The sequence below is a fragment of the Oreochromis niloticus genome, linkage group LG3 (genome assembly GCF_001858045.2).
Source record: "Oreochromis niloticus isolate F11D_XX linkage group LG3, O_niloticus_UMD_NMBU, whole genome shotgun sequence".
Taxonomy (NCBI): domain Eukaryota; kingdom Metazoa; phylum Chordata; class Actinopteri; order Cichliformes; family Cichlidae; genus Oreochromis; species Oreochromis niloticus.
Window position 1 is genome coordinate 51887488 of NC_031967.2, and position 18692 is coordinate 51906179.

Here is an 18692-nt window from a genome sequence, read left to right on the forward strand (position 1 = left end):
TGTAAGACATAAATAAAGCTCAAATACAAAGGTTTGGACACTGTTTTGCATGTTTCCCTACTGTAGGGGTCTCTGCAAGCATACAGGGCTCTGACAGGGTACAAGATGACAATTTTGGAATTCTACTAGAAACAGTCGATCATATTTGTTTGTCAAAGCTGAATTCAGGGCAAACTAGGCTAAATTAGCGTTTTTAGCTAACAGCTACAATAAGCATAAAAGTTACTGTACGGCTATCAATTGTTAACATGACGCTTGTTCTTATACATGTAATACATTTATTACCAACCTGAGAGTTTATCCGCTGGTCATTCGACATGATGAATGACTTCTGAAGTCTTAATTCAGCTCAAGATGCTGTAGATTCCCGTCAGTAACACTTTCGGTCCGCTAGTAAAACGTAGTTCTATTAATCTGCGCTCGATTACTCTTGAACCAGAACTGGATGTAAGTCCCAAAAAAATGAATTTTGGAACTGAAACTGAATGGTGAGAAGTGAATCTGAAATGATTAGAGAGCTAAATTTTTAAAGGATAAAATACGGTTTCAAAGCAAATGAATTCATTTTCAAAATATAAAATTCAATTTCAATTTAGTGATGGTCATTTTCAAAACAATACATTTAATTTCGAATTAGGCTAATTCATATTCCGTTTGTAAAAGCATTTATTCAAGTTACAATTCAGATTCAATCCAAGCAATTCAAATTCAAATTTAACTTATTCAAATTCAGTTTCTGATGGTACAGATTTCTGCCCATACACCCGGCTCCCCACTTACCCCTTCCCCTCTACCTGAGACTACTTCAGGATTGGCTGGAGCTGTAGTGCATACCAATAACATTATAAAAAAAAGTAATGACATACACCTCAAAATAAAAATAAAAAGTCTGTGCATTTAACTGACACTTATCACATACCTAACAGACGTTTGTATACATTCTTGAACACAGTGCACATTTGCATTTAACCATCACAATAAATGAACTATTTAAATAAATGAGCTATTTATATAGCTAGGGCTACACAGCTAACTGATTTTCCCTTTAGACACTGACAGGAAAGTCAGGTAGGTGGTTTCTGAGCTAGGCATGGAATAGAACTATGAAAGATAAAAATATACATTTACAAGCTTTTTAGCTTCATCTGGTCAACTGTTTATAACCATAAATGTCCAATAAGCCAATCACATTTAAGTAATACACTGGATTGAGGTATGTCATATCCAGTGTTGGGACTAAGGCGTTATTAAGTAACGCGTTACAGTAACTAGGTTATTATTGTGGTAACGAGCACGGTAACTAGTTATTATGCCAAAACCAGGAACGCGTTACTCGTTACTGGGATTTAGATAGGCTCGTTACTCGTTACTTCGTGTGGTGCTATGGCGGAGCTTCCACAGATTCAATAACATTAGCAAGTGGTGGAGGCCAGCAGGTGGATGAAGGAAAAGGGAGGCAAGAGGAGAGACCCGAAGCGGCCGCCGGTCCGCGTGTCAGGTGAACTGAACTTCAGGTAAGAAGTTATGACCTGCAGTCTATCGGAGTCAGATATAAACCAAGTTTAGGTGGAGTTTATTTTCGGTATGCTGACATTTTCGTACTGCGTGCTAGCTAGCATGACGGAGTTTCTATACAGCTGGGTGGGTGCTATGTTACTGATGTTGAACTTTATTTTGTTCATACGGTTAATTATTAGAGTTGCCAACCGTCCCGTAAAAAACAGAATCGTCTGGTATTCAGAGAAAATATTACGCGTTTCGTACTGAGGTGAAAAGGAACACAGTTTGTCCCGGACTTCAGCTACAATGAAAAAAACACAAAGCTGAAGCTGCACAGCTGCCTCTTCTTCTCTCATTCTCTCCTCTCCTGTTCCTACTTCAATCATGAAACTGATCAATGATCAGCTGATCGGCTTTTCTCTCTTGTTTATTTATCGCCCACTTTGCGCCAGAAAGAGGAAACCAGCGGAGGTCGCACTAAACAACAGCAGCACGTTTAAGCTTGATCAGCTGTTGTTAGAATTTATTTAATATTAATTTCTAGTATCAGCTGATGTTTGCTGGAGCCACAGCTGTAAAGCTGCTGGTCATGATGTCGGTTTGGTTATCTGGTGAGTGGGAAACATGAAGATGAAACCAGGAGATGTCCTTATTGAATCATCAGAGCTGAAAAGGTGATGGAGAAACAGGTTTACCTGTTAGGTGACATGAATGAGTTGAAGGGAAGTTATGAACTGTTTCTGAGAGACAAATAACACCAGCATCATTTTCTATGTAGCTGACAGCTGGTAACTGTGCAGGGGCGGGTCTAGCAAAGTGTTGCCAGGGGGCCAGGTAGGGCATTAACAGGGAAAGGGGGGCACAAGGAAATACTTTTCTTTATTATTCTCATTTAAAATGTCTAGCTTTTATTAAATAATTATCTGAGTCTTACAACAAACAATTGATAGATTGATACATATATACCATCAGAACAGTGTACATCACTGTCACAACAGTGTTTATTTTCATTCAAAGGCTTTATGATTTTTCCTATAATGGTGGGCCGGTCTCTAGTCAAAATGCCCGGGACGATTGTTTTGTCCCAGTCCAGCCCTGGATGCAGCTCATCTGCAGTCTGGTGTTACTTACATCTTCCTATTCAGAAGGCAGAATTTCCAAGTTCTGAGTACAATCAAAAGCACCACGACTGCAGTTTTTGTGTTGGATGTAAAAAGCAGGCTAGAATCATGGCGGCGGTCAACGACGGTCCAGGCGTGGGATTTCTCTCATGGAAATGTGCACATTATTTTTTCCTTTCTGTTGGTAGGTGGCACAGTGCACTTGTGGCAAGTAAGCAAGCTAGAAGACTGACAGTCTGGCTGGGTATCCAGTTACGGAAGCAACACATTAACAAGAGAATTCTGAGTAAAACCAAAGTTACTTTCCCTAGTAACTAGTTACTCTGAAAGTAACGAGTAACTTGAAGTAACTGAGTTACTTTTTTAGAGAAGTAACTAGTAATGTAACTAAGTTACTAATTTAAAGTAACTTACCCAACACTGCTGACAACATAGTTCTACGCCCCAATCCTAGGACTTCCCTCTATACACACAGTTCTGCAGAACTGTGCACCTCACTATTGCACACCATCACACAGCTCCAACCTTTTCATCAAATTTGCAGGTGACACAACTGTGGTAGGTCACATCAGCAACAACGATGAGACTTACTACAGGAGTGAAGTTAACCATCTGGCCGAGTGGTGCAGCAACAACAACCTGTCCCTGAATGTGGAGAAGACTAAAGAGATCATCATAGACTTGAGGAGAGCTCACAGCCTGCACATCCCACTAACCATCAATGGTGTTGCTGTGGAGAGGGTAAGCAGCACCAAGGTCCTGGATGAGCACATTGCAGAAGATCTCTCCTGGTCAGGAAACAGCATAGCTGATCACTAAAACCCAATAACGACTCTACTTCCTCCACAAACTGAGGAGAATAAGAGCCTCAACCCTCATTATGAGCACCTTCTACAGTGGCACCATTGAGAGTATTCTCACCAGACTGCTGCAGCTTGTCTCTTGACACAAACAAAGAGACACGAACATATCTCCCCGGTGCTTGCCTCACTTCACTGGCTCCTTGTCTGCTTTAGAATTAAATATAAAATTTTATTGGTGATGTACAAGCACTGAATGGACAGGCCCCAGAGTATCTGTCTGACTTATTGCAGCCTCATAGGCTCCCCATAGCTCTTAGATCAGGTGATCTTTTGCTCTTAGCTACACCAAAGTCGAGGCTGGTTCATAGAGGTGACCAGGCGTTTGCGGTAGCGGCGCCTAAATTGTGGGTTGATTTACCTTTGTACATCAGTAAGGCCCCTACCTTCAGTCTTTTTAAATCCTATCTCAAAACTCATTTTTACTCATTGGCTTTCAACCCAGCATGAGAGTTATTTATCTATTTACTTATTTATCTGTTACTTGGTATTTGTTATTTGATATTTTTATTACATTAATTTTATTGTGTAATTTCTATCTTTGAACAGCACTTTGTCCAACACTTTTGTTGTAATTAAATGTGCTATATAAATAAATAAACAATAAATAAACAAGCTGCATCACTGTGTGGTATGGCTGCTACCCTGGGTCCTGCAGGAAAAAGTTACAGTGAGTGGTGAGAGCAGGGAAAAAGATCTTTCCTCCCTCCAGAAAACGCTCTGCATTACAGGTGACTCCACTCATCCAACCAACAGCTTTTTCAGTTTGATGCCATTGGGAAGGAGACTGAAGAGCTTCCGGGTTTGAACCAGCAGACTGAGAGACGGCTTCGTCCATCAGGCTGTCAGGATGCTGAATTTACTTCCTGCTCTCACGCACAAACTCCAGACCTGCTTTTACCTCTTCCCTCTGAACCCCCCGGCCCCCACACATACAAAACTCTGCACCTCCACCATCGCCCTTTCACTACCCCACCCCACTTGCACATGAACACTCTGATTGTGTTGGACACTGTTGTTCATATAAGACTGTATTGTATTGCATTGCATTGTGTATAAGATTTTTATTTTATTTCTGTCTTTTTGTCTTTATGTTGTTTTAGTGTAACACTGAGGGGAGTGGGAGAACTGCAGTTTCAATTTCCTGTGTATGATCTGTACATTTGGATTCTGACAATAAAGTTGATTTTGATTTTGACTAATCCTTGAGGAAATTGTGGTCACAGTTGCTCCAAGATAGTAAGAACAGTAACTAACTAAACTAAATGAAATATAACAATATAATACAGTTAAGAGCATCTAACACAAAATAGCTCTAATCATAAATATCCCAGTTTATTAAACAAAATCAAACATATATGGTTGACAATGAAGTGTCCTTTTGTCATATTGCCTCCATATTTTCTCTGTAGATTTTCTCTCTGTTATTAAAGGTGTGCAACTATTGAACTTTGTACTGTGAAGATGGAAGAGTTGTACTGAGACACATCCACAGGCAGGGATGATCTTCTGTGCCATTCAGTAGTGCATTATGGGTAATCTCAGTCTCTCAGTGAACATGCTCCTGTGACTGACCAGTACGTCATGGAGCGGGTGGGAGGTATTGTCCACTATTGTCCTTATCTTGGACAGTATCCGCCTCTCTGACACCACCTTAAGAGAGTCCAGCTCCATCCTCACTGCATCACTGGCCTGGTGGATCAGTTTATTGAGCCTGTTGACATCTGTGTGTCACAGTTCTCGGTCGTTTTGACCCAGCATTTTCTGTTCGTTTTTCTGTATTAGGATTTATGTTCTGATTCTTTAGTTGTGCTGTTTTGATTATTATTATGATTATTCTAGGTTTAGTTCCGTGTCAAGTTTATGTCTTTGTGTTTTGTTTCTTGTGTCCTGTTTTACTTTGAAGCTTCATGTCTTATGACAGTGTATTCAGTTTTACTCCCCCTGTCTCGTTAGCCTAATTTCTCCCGGCTCGTTCTCCCTCCTGTTTCCCATTCCCTGATTACTCCCCTGTGTACATAAGACCTGTGATTTCCTTTGCTCTCTGTCATGTCGTACCCTCAAACTACTCTGTGTGTTTCTTTATTTCTTCGTTTGACTGCCTGTTAGTTTATTTTCCCACAGGGTAGTTAGTTTTCTGTTCAGTCTGCAACCTGCAATAAAGCTGTTTATTTTGAGTTCACCTTTGCCTGAGTGAGTCCTGCATTTTGGGTCCTTTCTGCCTGCCTGCACACAGCCATTTCATATGTAAATATCATTGAAATTCCCTTTAAACTGCAGTTCCTGCATTTGTCACTAGTAGTTGCTCATGTAAATATTAGGTCTAATGGGTTGACTATTCTGACAGTTTGACTTGATGTTGATTTACATTAATGTGCTGCAGTTTAGTGTTTTGACAGAGAACATTCACTTTTCAGAAACTGATGCAAATACTAAATAGATGGACCAACCAAGCAATGACTTTAGTGCAGACTGATGTCATCAGTGTTACCATAGAAAATACATCACAACATTCACAATTACTGTGGAGTGTGGGGAATTACAGGAAGGAGTCAGAAAGTGGAGGCACATAAAAACACCTGTATCTGCAGGAGATTAGAAGGAAGCTGTTCAGCATTCAAACCCACAGACACAGAATATCTTCAAATGTGATACTGATAACATCTATGTGTCTGTAAACACAAGACGTCATTATGACTGAGTATTTTAAAATGTGGAGCATCATAATCACTTTGGCCTTCTCTTTTGTGTTGCATTGCCCACCTAACATATTTGAATGTCTTTCAAAACACAATTATTAATGTGACTCACAGCGCAGACATCAAAGGTACTCCCACACTTTTCTGTTCATGCTTCTATTGTCTTTTAATTAGTTTTGGCTTTGCCAAGAAATGCTTCACTAATTACTGTTGTTTCAGTTTCATGGTTACAGAAGTAATAGTGCACTGAGGAAAGAAAGCTCTGGTTCTCTGTCTATTAAAGCCCCTTGCTGCACGTCTCAGTGACCATCTGCCTGGGAATGAAGAGATAATTACACCTTCACCAACCTGCATCCATCAGCTCAGACAAAAACTGCTCTATTACATTTAAAATGGCAACCCGTATGTGACATGTTGTCTTTATGTCGTCTCACAGTGAGAATCAAATCTCACTAAGATTCCTAATCCAGCTTCTGTCAGTAATGTTGTGTTAATGTTGAAATGTGAGCTGTTTCTTTAAAGGGCCCATAGTCACAGCTGCCTCCACAACAACACAAGTTCAACATGAGTGAAACAGAAACTCTGACTCTGTCTATGTGAAACAGTTCATGGGGCCAACATCACATCAACCATTATGGAGTCACCCCTGATATAAAACATGATATGATCCAAATGGAAGATCATGTTTATTATGAAGGAGAAAACCACAGAGAGAGGCTCAAACTGTTTGTGTCAGGCTGTGAAACACGTTAACTTCTGCTGTGAGTTTAATATTAACCATTTGGTTAACCAGTGAGATCTGAGTGAGATGAGAACAGAGACTCATAAAGGGGAACTGTACGAGTTCATGATGGACCACATGTAGCACACCCATTCGCAGGAACCAGTCCTCTTCAACTCTTAAGAATGCTGCTGTTCAGGTCCTGATAAGGGCAATTTTATGAACACATCAAAGTTGTGAAACTGTCTGAATACATCAGTGGGAGGTTCCCATCAGGTATCTCCATTGTGAATTCCACCTCCACCCCCATCCTGCTGGGTGTGGACCGCAGTAGGATCCACATAAAGAGAGACGGACGGAGAGAGCAGCGTCCTCTTCACAGAGACACCAACAGAAGAATCACCAGAGAGCCTGAGCAGCAGCCTTCATCCTCCTCATCCTCCATCAGAGCTGCAGGTAAGACGAGCTGCACACCTGGACTCTTGCTCTGCCTCTTGTAACACATCAGGACAGCTCAGTGGACACATGTCAGAGCTGAACAACACATCAGCGTTAGGACTGTTAACAGACTGCACAACAAACACATCACAGACAGATGAAGGTGTGAAAGCTGACGTTTAGTGTTTTATCCAGATGTTAAAAGCTGAGCTGAGTGTTTTGGGGCTGGTGGTCATCATTCCTCCTGTTCTTACTGGACATCAGGAGATCCTTTCCTGATGTGCTTGGAGCACAAAGCTCCACAGAGAATAGATTTGAATGTTTGTCTAATTTATCATTGTTGGAGACAAACTTCCTCAAACTGAACTAAAGTAAAACAGAAACATTTGATTTGGGCCTCCAACCTGTTACATGGATACGACAGTGCTGTTGGTCTGTTAGTGTTTCCTGTCAGGAACCTCGCTTACTTTCAGCTCCAGCTGAGCTCAACATCCTGGCTTTTTATGCACTCACACTTTTATTCACTTGTTTTATCTGATTTATTATTTATTGTTGATTTACTGACTGTTTTTATACAGTGTATATTTGTATAACTTCTGCAGCACTTTGGTCAACAGGCTGTTTTAAACGTGCTGTATAAATAAACTCTGACTGACACATAAAGTAAAGCCAGCTTTGCATTGTTGGAATAATTTGGTGAATTTCCAACAAGCTGCTGACTCGCCCTCCTGCCCCTCCCTCACTTTTCTTCTTAATAAAGCTTCTTATGTCCATCGTTGATGAGCTTCAGCTGGTCAGCAAACACCAGTTTGTCAGACTTGGACCAATCAACACTGTCAGCTTACAGGTGCTGTCGGAGGAACGCAGTGCTGTGATTGGTTTGTGATGATTGGGTAGTCTGGTCAGAGACGTGAGTGTGACTTTTGCCCAGATAAACTGTGACGCCTGAACACATCTTTACTTTATAACCATTTATTTTTACTCTGGAGCCCCGAACGCCTCGGGCTGAGGACACGCCCACTTTTATTTAATCTTCAGAGCTAAAGAAAGCTGCTGCTCAGGTCCTGATGACAGAAACCTGTGAACACGTCAAAGCTGACAAAGAGTCCGAACACAGTTTGATGAATGTGTGAGTGGGTCACATGACACTGACAACACTGCTCAGTGGACACAAAACACTCAGAGGGTGTTCCTGTTATTACAGAAACTGTTTTGTATTTTGTTAATGTGATTTATAGAGTTGATAATGTAATATGTCATCTATAAGTTTGTCTTTGTAACATTGCTGTGGTTTGTGTTTGTGTTGTGTATAATTTGACACTATAACCACAAACAGTATTACCAACAAAATCATGTTTGGTTTGATGAGTCCATACAACACATATGAAGTGAAATTGTTACAAACCAGTTTACAACACATGATCATATTTTATTCTGTGGATGATGAAGGCTTCAGACTTTAAATTTGTGAAATTAAACTTTACATTAAATTATAAAGTATAAATAAACTGACTGTAAATGTTAGAATTTCACGCAGCTTTCTCAAAATGTTTGTGTTTCAGGTATCTGTCAGCTGATTGGTTCTCTCCAACATGCTCCGCCCTCTGCTCTGCTTTTGTGCTCTCATTGCACTGACAGGTAAACACACACACCTGGCAGCCATTTTGAAAGTGTCCTCACAGTACTCCAGTACAAAAACATAAGAGTGATGATGAAGAAAGCTGTAAGTACAAATAATCTGACATCATCAGCAAACTTTCATCTTTTTTTTTCTGGGATTTTAAATTATTCTTTAACAATAAAGTAAAACAAAGAGCCATATAAACAAAAACAATAACTCAAAGAAAACAAACAACATTCTTCTCCTCCAGAAGTATCTTCAACCTCCAACATCCTCCAATCAGAGGTCAGAAAACAACAACAAACCAAATGGATCACAAACAGCATCACTTGTGTTAATATTACTCAAGAAATTAATAAATACAGTTAAAGTTGAGTAATTGATTACCTGCTTATTAAAATGACATTTATGAATACATGACATAAAGTTTCTGGACTGTGATGACAGCGAGGCTGTCAATATTTTATTGTATCATCTCCTGATGATCAGAAAACATAAAAGACGACCCAACTCAGTAACAATGAAGAGAAAATATCACTGAACAAAAGTCTGCAAAACTGAACACAAATCACATCTGACATATTTTAAACCTCAAATTTGTCTAAATATTTGTTTAATTAAATTCATGCATCAAAATTTTTTTTAAAAAAAGCGAGGTCACAACACAGCGACTCCAGGAAAACAAACAAAATGTTGCTGAGAGGTTGGGCATCGTTCACTGACAGCTAACACTACTGCTACTACCACTACTACACTGACAGTACTTAGTACACGAAAAAGGATTAATTTAATGAAATTCAACTCATACTGATGTGCACAAATTATATTATAAATAATCAAAAGAAGAAAAAAAGGCCGTCAACATAAATCTGACAATCGTCCTCGATCTCTCTCCTCTCTACAAACAGGTGAACAGGTGCTGATATCGATCACCTGGCACCACCCAAACCCATGTGACCCAACTTTCCCTGATTACTGCAATCAACCAAAACCAAAACAACATTGATAATATCAAAATTACTGAGCATGAAAAATATTTTAAAAACATAAACTACATTTCACAACAGTCAGAGTGAAAAGTTTGATCTTTTTCATTCACCTTCTCATCTTTGCAGTTTTATTACCTTCAGTATCCAGAAGTCTTATCAAGCTGTTGTTTCCAGTTATCTTTGTTTCCAAGAACATTGGTGAACGCTGTTTGATCCATTCATGAAGTCAGTTTTTCAGCCTGCAGCTCTCCCTGTTTGTCCAACCAGCTAACAGACTGTAGCTCACAGCTCTCATGTGTCTCTGTGTCTTCAGGTGCTCAGACATACACTCAGCAGACATTCACTGAGTCTTCAGTGTTGAACATCAGCTCATGTCCCATCACGTATTATGGACAGCAGTACGAGCAGCTCTATGTGAGTAGGATGAAGCCTGATGTTGTAGCAGATCTTTGTGTTTCCATCACTGTTGCTGTTTAGTCTCCACCTGTGGCAGAGATCATGTTTGCAGACTGAGTGAACATCAGCAGTTCATGAAGGTCACACACTCTCTGTTCCCGGGTTCAGGCCCTCAGAGGGCAGCTGGCTTTAAGCTCAGAGTCTCATTAATGTCCTCTGCAGTGATGCTGAGTATGTGAACATCAGCTGATGCAGCTTCCTGAAGCAGAGCGAGAGCTCTGACTGAAACCTGAGCAGCTCTGACACCAACAGTTCAGCTGTAAATGACTCAAAGCACAAAAGATGTTGATGTTTGACTCGTTGTGTCTCTGATTTTCCGCAGGTGAACATAACATCTGGAAATGTTACCGTCTGTTTCAACGGCTTTTTCAGTCCTGGAGCTGGAGGCGACTGTATTGTGGTGGGCTCAATGGACGTACAGGAATTTACCTTTGAGACAAATCTACATCCTTCCTCTTTTGATCAGAATCTAATTCGTCGATATTTACGAACCATTCAGAACAGTTTGGAATGCTATATTGAGATAGCCTTCTCTCATGTGAGTGTTCTTCTGTATCATGAGTTAAATTTGACTAGTGCCCCATTCACTGTTTTACTTCAAATTGTATAATCACTGGAAACCAAAAATAAAACTTGAGGTTTTATCACCTCAAAAACTTTTGTAAAAGCTTTTAGAGCAAACTTTCCAACAGTGTCTGAAATTTTTTCTGTTTGCTCTTTACAGTATCATTTGTATGTGCATAACTTAGGGACACAAGCTTCTCTGTTGTTTTTCACATCCAGCCCTGATCCTGCGGTGAGTCTGAGTGTTTATAAACAACTAGACACGTCTCTTAATATTTAAATACAACATTAAATACTAGCTAACACAAACGTTGTTTTCATGTTAACATGTCTAATGTTGTCTCTGCTTTGTGGTCATAACATTGATTGTGTTTGTTTCTGTCCAGATGTTGGAAACTCAGGTTGGTGGTTCCACAGTCAACACAATTCATACACAAACTTACTTAGACATCAGTGGATGCAGACACTCAGGTAAGTGAATCTAAAGCTCCAAACTCGACTTTGGGATTTTGTAAAATTGAACTATTTGAATGTTACGGTGATGTTTGTGCTCACAGTTTTTAAATGAGTCAGTGACCTGTGAGTGTTTGAACTCAAATAAACCCTCCTTCAATCCTCAGGTCAGATGTATCGACCTCGTAAAGTGATCAGCTCTGATCCACAAACCTGCGTCAGGCTCACCTGTAATGAGACCGCAGCCCTCTACACCTCTAGCTGTGGTCCGCTGGAGCGTTGTCAAGGCAACGGCATGTAAATATGTCTTCTTTGTATCAGGAAAAAAAAACTGTAATGACACAGAATCTCAATGAGGGATTTGTTTTTCACTGAGAGCGGGTCGTTTTTACACAAAATTTTTATTGTGAATAAAAAACATCTCTAAAATTAGAAATATCCTCTCTCAGAATGAAAAACTAGTTCATGCATTTATTACTTCCAGGCTGGACTACTGTAAATCATAATTGTCAGGATGTCCTAAAATCTCCCTGAAAAGTCTTCAGCTAATCCAAAATGCTGCAGCAAGAGTCCTGACAGGGACTAGAAAGAGAGAGCATATTTCTCCTGTTTTGGCTTCCCTTCATTGGCTCCCTGTTAAATCCAGAATTGAATTCAAAATCCTGCTCCTCACATACAAGGTCTTAAATAATCAGGCCCCATCTTATCTTAATGACCTTATAGTACCATATCACCCTATTAGAGCACTTCGCTCTCACAATAAGCCGGAAACACAGTACAGAATGTAACTAAATCCAGTAGAGTGGTTTGGTTTAAACTAGATTATAACCACTATGGTTTTAAAAAATTATATATTTTAAAATAAATAAATAAAACATACTAACCAAAAATGAGTTTAGCTACACTTTGAACAGTGTTTCCAGAATGCAGTAGCTTGTGAGCTGATTGGAGACCAAGACAGCCAATCAGAATTTTTGCATCCAAGTCTGTGACTGATTGGTTTTGTGGTACATTTCTAACAGTGTACAGAAAGAGATGAGCATGCAGGGAGCAGAGATGTTGAGAGCGACACATTGACAGCAGGTCTGCAGATATCTGTGAGCACATTTCTTGCACGCAGAAAATTAATTTTGTTCCCTCAAAATAATTTTCTCCTCAAAATGCAACATTTGTACTTGCAAAAATTATTTACGTGCACTCAGAGTAGAGGCGCACAAATAACGCCATAACATCTCACATCTCACCGTTTGTTAAGCTGCAGGTTTTGTCACTCTCCAACTAAAATTCATGAAACCAACAGCAAACAAAGATCCAAAATACGCTTCACATTTGATAAACATCGTCATTAATTCCCTCTTAGTTTGGCTATTTTGCTTCCACCATGATAAAATCACACTTTCTGCAAAGCTCTCTCTCTCTCTCACTGTACTTTGAGACCAGTTTACCATCAAAAATCTCTGTTTTCTGCATTATTCGCTTGCTTATTACGCACCAGTTTACAGTTGTCGGCCGTTGTTGTTTTTTTCTTTTGTTTTTTTTTCCTCAAAAATGACTACTGTAGGATATTTTTAAGGTGGACACAAAGGCATCTGCTGGGATGCTTACACCTCTGATGAAGTCCCAAAGTGTCAGCTGTGTTTTTTACCTAGATAGTTTACACTGAAATGGTAACTGCATAGAAATAGTCAAATAATGTGCATTTAAATATTTTTATAATATAGAATTTAATATTTTAATAATTTACAAGGTTCAGGATACATATCCAAGGTTAAAGATCATATTTATAATATTTCTGACTTAGTCAAAATTGAATTGAATTGAATTGAATTGAATTGAATTGAATTGAATTGAATCAGTTGATGACAGCCAGCATTAGTAAACAGATCCTTCAGGCCCCTCTTCTATGGAACCAGCTTCCAGTTTTGATTCAGGAGACAGGTTTTCTTTCTACTTTTGTGGGGTCTTTACCTTAACATATTGCCTTGAGGTGACTGTTGTTATGATTTGGTGCTATATAAATAAAATTGAATTTAACTGAATTTTCTGCCTTTGTCAGCTGCGTGTTGGACTCCACCTGCACTGTGACCGGCCCCACTATCATCGACGTCCACGGCCAGATTAACTCCATCCAGGATCGGTGTGCGTACTCTCTGTTCTCGACTCCGTCACTCCCAGACTTCCGTGTTCTGGGGAACTTTGAGGACCGGCGTCGAACAGATGTGAGCTTTTTGGACAGTGTGACGCTGCGTGTGGACGGGCATTACATTCACCTGGAACAAGGTGGGAGAGTTCAGGTAAGCGACCTACAGCCACAGTTCATGTGTCAGAGTGGAGTCTGATCCAAAGTCCTCCCTCATCCTCTGCTGTGTCTCCTCTCATCTTTCTTCTCAGGGCTGTTAGAAGCAGTTCTTTCAGAGCTGCTGAACTCAGTGGTTGTTGCTGTGAAATCAGCCTGTTTGTGTGTTTGACATGTTTCACTCAGTGTTTCCTCCACTTTGTCTCTGCTGTGATGCAGCTGGACGACTCCACGCTGACCCTCAGCAGCTCATCTCAGCTGGAAAATGGTGTGCAGCTCTCTAAGGACCAAACTGGAGTCACCGCCAAGCTGTCGCTCTCCAACCTCACCATCTCTGTCTTCTTTGACGGCGACACCGCACAGATCCGCTTAGAAAGTACAGAAAATAAAGTTTAAATAACATCACAATTTAAACTGTAAACTGTGCTGTTATTTATTCTTCTGTGTTCGTCCAGTTTGAATATTGATGCTGATCTGACTCATTCTGTCCTGATCCTGTGCAGGACCTGCTGGTTCATCTGTGGAGGGTCTGTGTGGAAACTCCAGCAGGTCTCTGAGTGACCTGAGACTCCCTGAGTACAGCTCCACCAGGTAAGACCTCATCACAAGCTCACAGTCCCTCTGACTGCTGCTGCTGATGTTGCAGATATTCTGTGTTCGTATGAATGAGCCTGAACTTTGTTGTTTGTCGCCCCCTAGCTGTGAGATGCAGTACAGTGAGCCTGCTGACAGCACGATCAACTGCACCAGTGTGACTGAACGGTGAGCAGACTGATGCACACAGCAGGAAACATCTGTCTGTGTCAAACTTTGATTATGTGACTTCAGCATAGATTTTAACAATTGATTTCTTTATTCTTTATTTTATTTATCTGTGGTACAGCTGTAGCCTCCTGAAGAAGGCGCCCTTCTCCTCCTGTAACAGTGACATTGACCCAGAGCCCTACATAACTGCCTGCACCAACACTTTGTGTAAATATCCTGCAGTGGACGGACTCAACTGTCAGTTCCTGAAGGCCTACGCCAGAGCCTGCAGTCTACACAACCACACTCTGGATGGCTGGACTTTAAAGACCGGCTGCTGTAAGACCTTAATAAGACATTAATAAGACCTTAATAAGCTCTCCTTTGTTAAAGACCTGAACTGTGGATTTTTAGAGCTCCCATGTTTTCAGGATAATACATCAGTGTGTTCCTCTGTAGCCTCTGAGGCCTTCTGTCAGAACAGGACCTGCAGCGATCACGAGTTCTGTGGTGAGAAGACGGTCGGTGGTGACACTCGCTGCTTCTGTCGGGCCATTTTTGCCTCCAAGTACCAAGCAAACAACTCTTTGGGTACGACAGCTGTGACATCATCATGACAACAGGGTTGAATAATGGAGGAAAACTTCTAACTCTGATTTTTCTGACTGATATTGTGACGTTCAGGTGATCCAACGGTCTGCAAGCAGAACTCTGCTTCAGTCACTCTGGTCGGTTGTCTCCTGGAGGACAAAGACGTTGACTACTCTGTCTTACACCTCAACGACCCGACCTGCAGGGGTCAGGCAGATGAGCTCACCCACATGGTGACCTTCAGCTTCAACAGCAGCAACAGCTGTGGGGCGGTGGTCATGGTGGGTTTTATCTCCTCCTCTTTACCTTCTACAAGCAGCCAAACATCTTCCAGCATCTGCTGAGCTTCTCCTGCTCTGCTCCAGTTTGGGATCTTTCTGTGGGATCAGCTTCACCTCTGACCTCTCTGGCTTCTCATCACGTTGATGAAGAAGTTTATGCATAGAAAAATCCAAGTAGGAGTTTGATTCAGTACAGGGAGAAACTCTCTAATGTTTGCGCTGTTTTAAATAATCTGACTTCATTCGATGTGCTCGACTCGTCTGCGTGACACGAGTGGTCAAAGGCAGAGACAGAAAGGAGACTAAAGCTGCTGTTGTTGCTTTTAAGAACAAAGTGAGTTTGATGTTTTTGACGTGTCTAATCAGCAGATTGTTTGTGATGACTCTGTGATTATAATCACTGATAAGATGTCATAAACATTAGACTGAAAATACAAGGACACTTTGTTACCTTCATACTTCTGAGTTAGAGGTCCATCATCTTCAAAGTGTAGTCAAAGTGCTGATGTTCTCAGAATAAAATCACTGTAAAGAGACTGAAAATAAGGCTGCGTGTGTCTGTGCAAATGCAAATAAAGCAAACAGAGCATGATTTACATTCAATTTTTCTAGCTGAAGAAAACTGGGTCAGTGCACTTTGGGATTAATGAACTGAACTGAATTGTTGGATGTTACAAGTCAGTAGCAACATCTGGTTGTTGTTTTGTGACTCTGCAGTCCAACAACAGCCAAGTGATCTACAAAAACGCCATCATGACCGAGAACAGCTCCTCCATCATCACTCGTCACGACCATGTCTACATCGACTTCTCCTGCGTCCAAACTCAGCCGGACATCAAGACTGCCACCTTCAGGATCAGAGACAGGTGTGTGGTGGCTGCTGGTTTCCTTTGAGTTACTTTAAGATGTGAAGCTTCTCATGAGGTTTGTGAGTCAGAGAAAGCTGAAGTGTGTTTGTGTTCTGCAGCTCTGTGATCCGGCACCTCACATCTGGAGTTTGGGATTACACTCTGACCATGAAGGCTTTCACTGATGCCGGTCGCACACGAGCTGTGGAGTCCAGCACTGAATTGCAGCTGAACCAGAAGATCTGGGTGGAGCTGAAGACTGACGGGCTGGATGGAAACTGGGTCGTTGTGGTGACCGACTCCTGCTGGGCAACAGACCAGCCACCAGCCAACAGCACTCCGAGATACAACCTGATCATAAACGGGTGAGACAGACTCAGAGAGTCATGTGGTTTTGATCTCTCTCATGGACTCCTGAACAAAGTGTGTTTTCCTGTCTGTGAGCAGCTGTGCCAACCCTGCTGACCAGACTGTGCAGGTGGTGGGAAACGGAAAGGGAACCTCCAACTACTTCTCCTTCAACATGTTCGAGTTCACCGGGGGCTCTGGTGAAGTCTTCCTGCACTGCAAAGTCCACCTGTGCCCCAAACGGAACAACTGTGTCCCGGTACAGCTTTGTTTGAAACACATCACACACACAGTCAAATGTATCTCTCTTCTGTTACGGTCATTAAAAAAAAAATCATTTATTCTTGTTTGTCTTCTGACACAAAGGCTCAAATGTTCTCAGCAGATTCAGTCCTGAATGAAAGGATCAGTGTTGATCTTCTAAAGTCTGGACTTTGTCTCTCTTTGTCTTTAGACATGTCCTGCAGGTGATCGCAGACGCAGATCTGTCAGTTCCAAGTATGAAGGTGAAGCCTTCATCAGCATGGCCTGGACTCGATAGGTGAGACACAGTCTGCTGTTTTAATACTGCTGAGAAGTGTTTGTATACAAAGTGCTGATTGTTAGTGGTGTAGCAAATATGTTTCCCATAGAAAAATGTTTCATTCAATTCAACAGAAAGATATTAAACCTCAGTGATGGTGGCTGAAAGAAATATTATATAAAGGTTCAAAGTGGACTGATTTTCTACCTGAAGATATATTGTGTAAGCTAAGTTCCTACCAATGAGTTTGAGAGGGTTTTTCAGCAATCACACTGTGGTCTGGTTTATTTTCTCAGGTGGCTTCCATGGTGATTCATACTGACCTCAACAATGATCCTTGACTTCTGATTGGTCCTGATCCAGATCCTGGATGTTTGGATGAGCTCAGTTTTGGCTGCCGGGATTCTGTGTAAACTTTAACCAAAGATCCATTCATATTCCTCAGGTTGTTATAATTTAAGATGATTTAGGTACAGTGTTGCAAATATCCAAGAGAAAAGGGGGAAAATAAGATGCATGAAGAGCAATCATGAAGTGATTTAATATAAAAATCATCTATCTAATAAGTTGGTAATCAGAGTGAAACATTTAAACGATTATCTGATTTATGTTTTTTACTTTTTATGCTTTTTAACTGTATTTTGTAAAAGTGGCATGTGTGCTTTGTGTTTTTTTAAATATGAGGAAATGGAAGCAGACTCTTTAAAACTCAGTTTGCCTTATAAAACAGGGCCGGATGCAGCTCAAAGTGGAAACATTAACCTAAATTTTTTGCAAAAAGAAGCAAGAGAGGTCCACAGCAGTGTGGTCAGGTTAAGTTATCAAAGTTAAAGCTTCTTAAGGTGACAGAATACTTCGGCTGACAGAATTTATTGGTGCATGTGGATAAAGTTAAGACCGCTTTAAGGCAGGTGAAACCCCCCAATTCTGGAATCCATGTGACAGAATATCTGACCAACAGTAACAAAGGCTACAGTCAGGTCAACATCCTTCTACCAGCCAACTTGATAACATCTTGATAGCAATTATTTTGAAGCCACTATCTCAATGAACAAGGAGAGAGCCATAACTTTAGCTGCAAAAGTTTGAAAAATAAGCACCTACAACAAGGTAACAAGGTTTGGGGTTTTTCCCCCTCAAGTTTCACAATATTACAGCTTCATTAACAGCCCAGAGCATCCCAACTATGTGTACCACAATTTGGCTCCCCTGGACTGAACAAAGCCTACTGCTTATTGGTACTTTCAGGCCAGAAACAGAACAAACCTTCACAAATTTTTATCCAGATCTTTTAGTGCTCTCATGAAATTAGTCACAGAGCTAAATGAAAATACAAAAACATATTTTGTCTAAGAAGTAAAGAACATATGTATCTTTCAGCCTTCTCCTCAGAAAACAGACAATAGTACAGCAATTCAACTGAAACTTAAACTTGATGCCCTGATCTGTCACCTTTATTGTTTTTCTATTTGTTCCAAAACACTACAATAAATAAACAAATAAATAAATAATGTGGGTAAAACACCCCCCAACAACAACTCGACTTTGTTTCATCTTTTCCACTCAGAAACTGTTTACTTAAAATTCTGTCCACTTTCTAAGTTCGTTGCCATTGGTGTCAAGGTTAGTGCCTTGTGGC

At 40.7% G+C, this 18692-nt stretch overlaps 1 protein-coding gene and 1 long non-coding RNA gene across 2 annotated transcripts in view; both read left to right on the forward strand.

Moving 5' to 3' along the window:
• The window catches only part of LOC100692857 (uncharacterized), a 444159-nt gene extending 425552 nt beyond the window's left edge, over positions 1-18607 (forward strand). The window contains exons 14-18 of the mRNA XM_025905920.1: positions 16052-16200; positions 16302-16547; positions 16630-16789; positions 16985-17071; positions 17350-18607. Of these exons, the coding sequence (XP_025761705.1) occupies positions 16052-16200; positions 16302-16547; positions 16630-16789; positions 16985-17071 (642 nt within the window). The 3' untranslated portion in view covers positions 17350-18607. The remainder of the gene's footprint in view (positions 1-16051; positions 16201-16301; positions 16548-16629; positions 16790-16984; positions 17072-17349) is intronic.
• On the forward strand, positions 5244-6434 carry LOC112846447 (uncharacterized). Its single transcript, XR_003219409.1, has 3 exons — positions 5244-5674; positions 6295-6308; positions 6400-6434. It is a non-coding gene; the product is annotated as an uncharacterized LOC112846447 (long non-coding RNA).
• Positions 18608-18692: the final 85 nt, after the last annotated feature.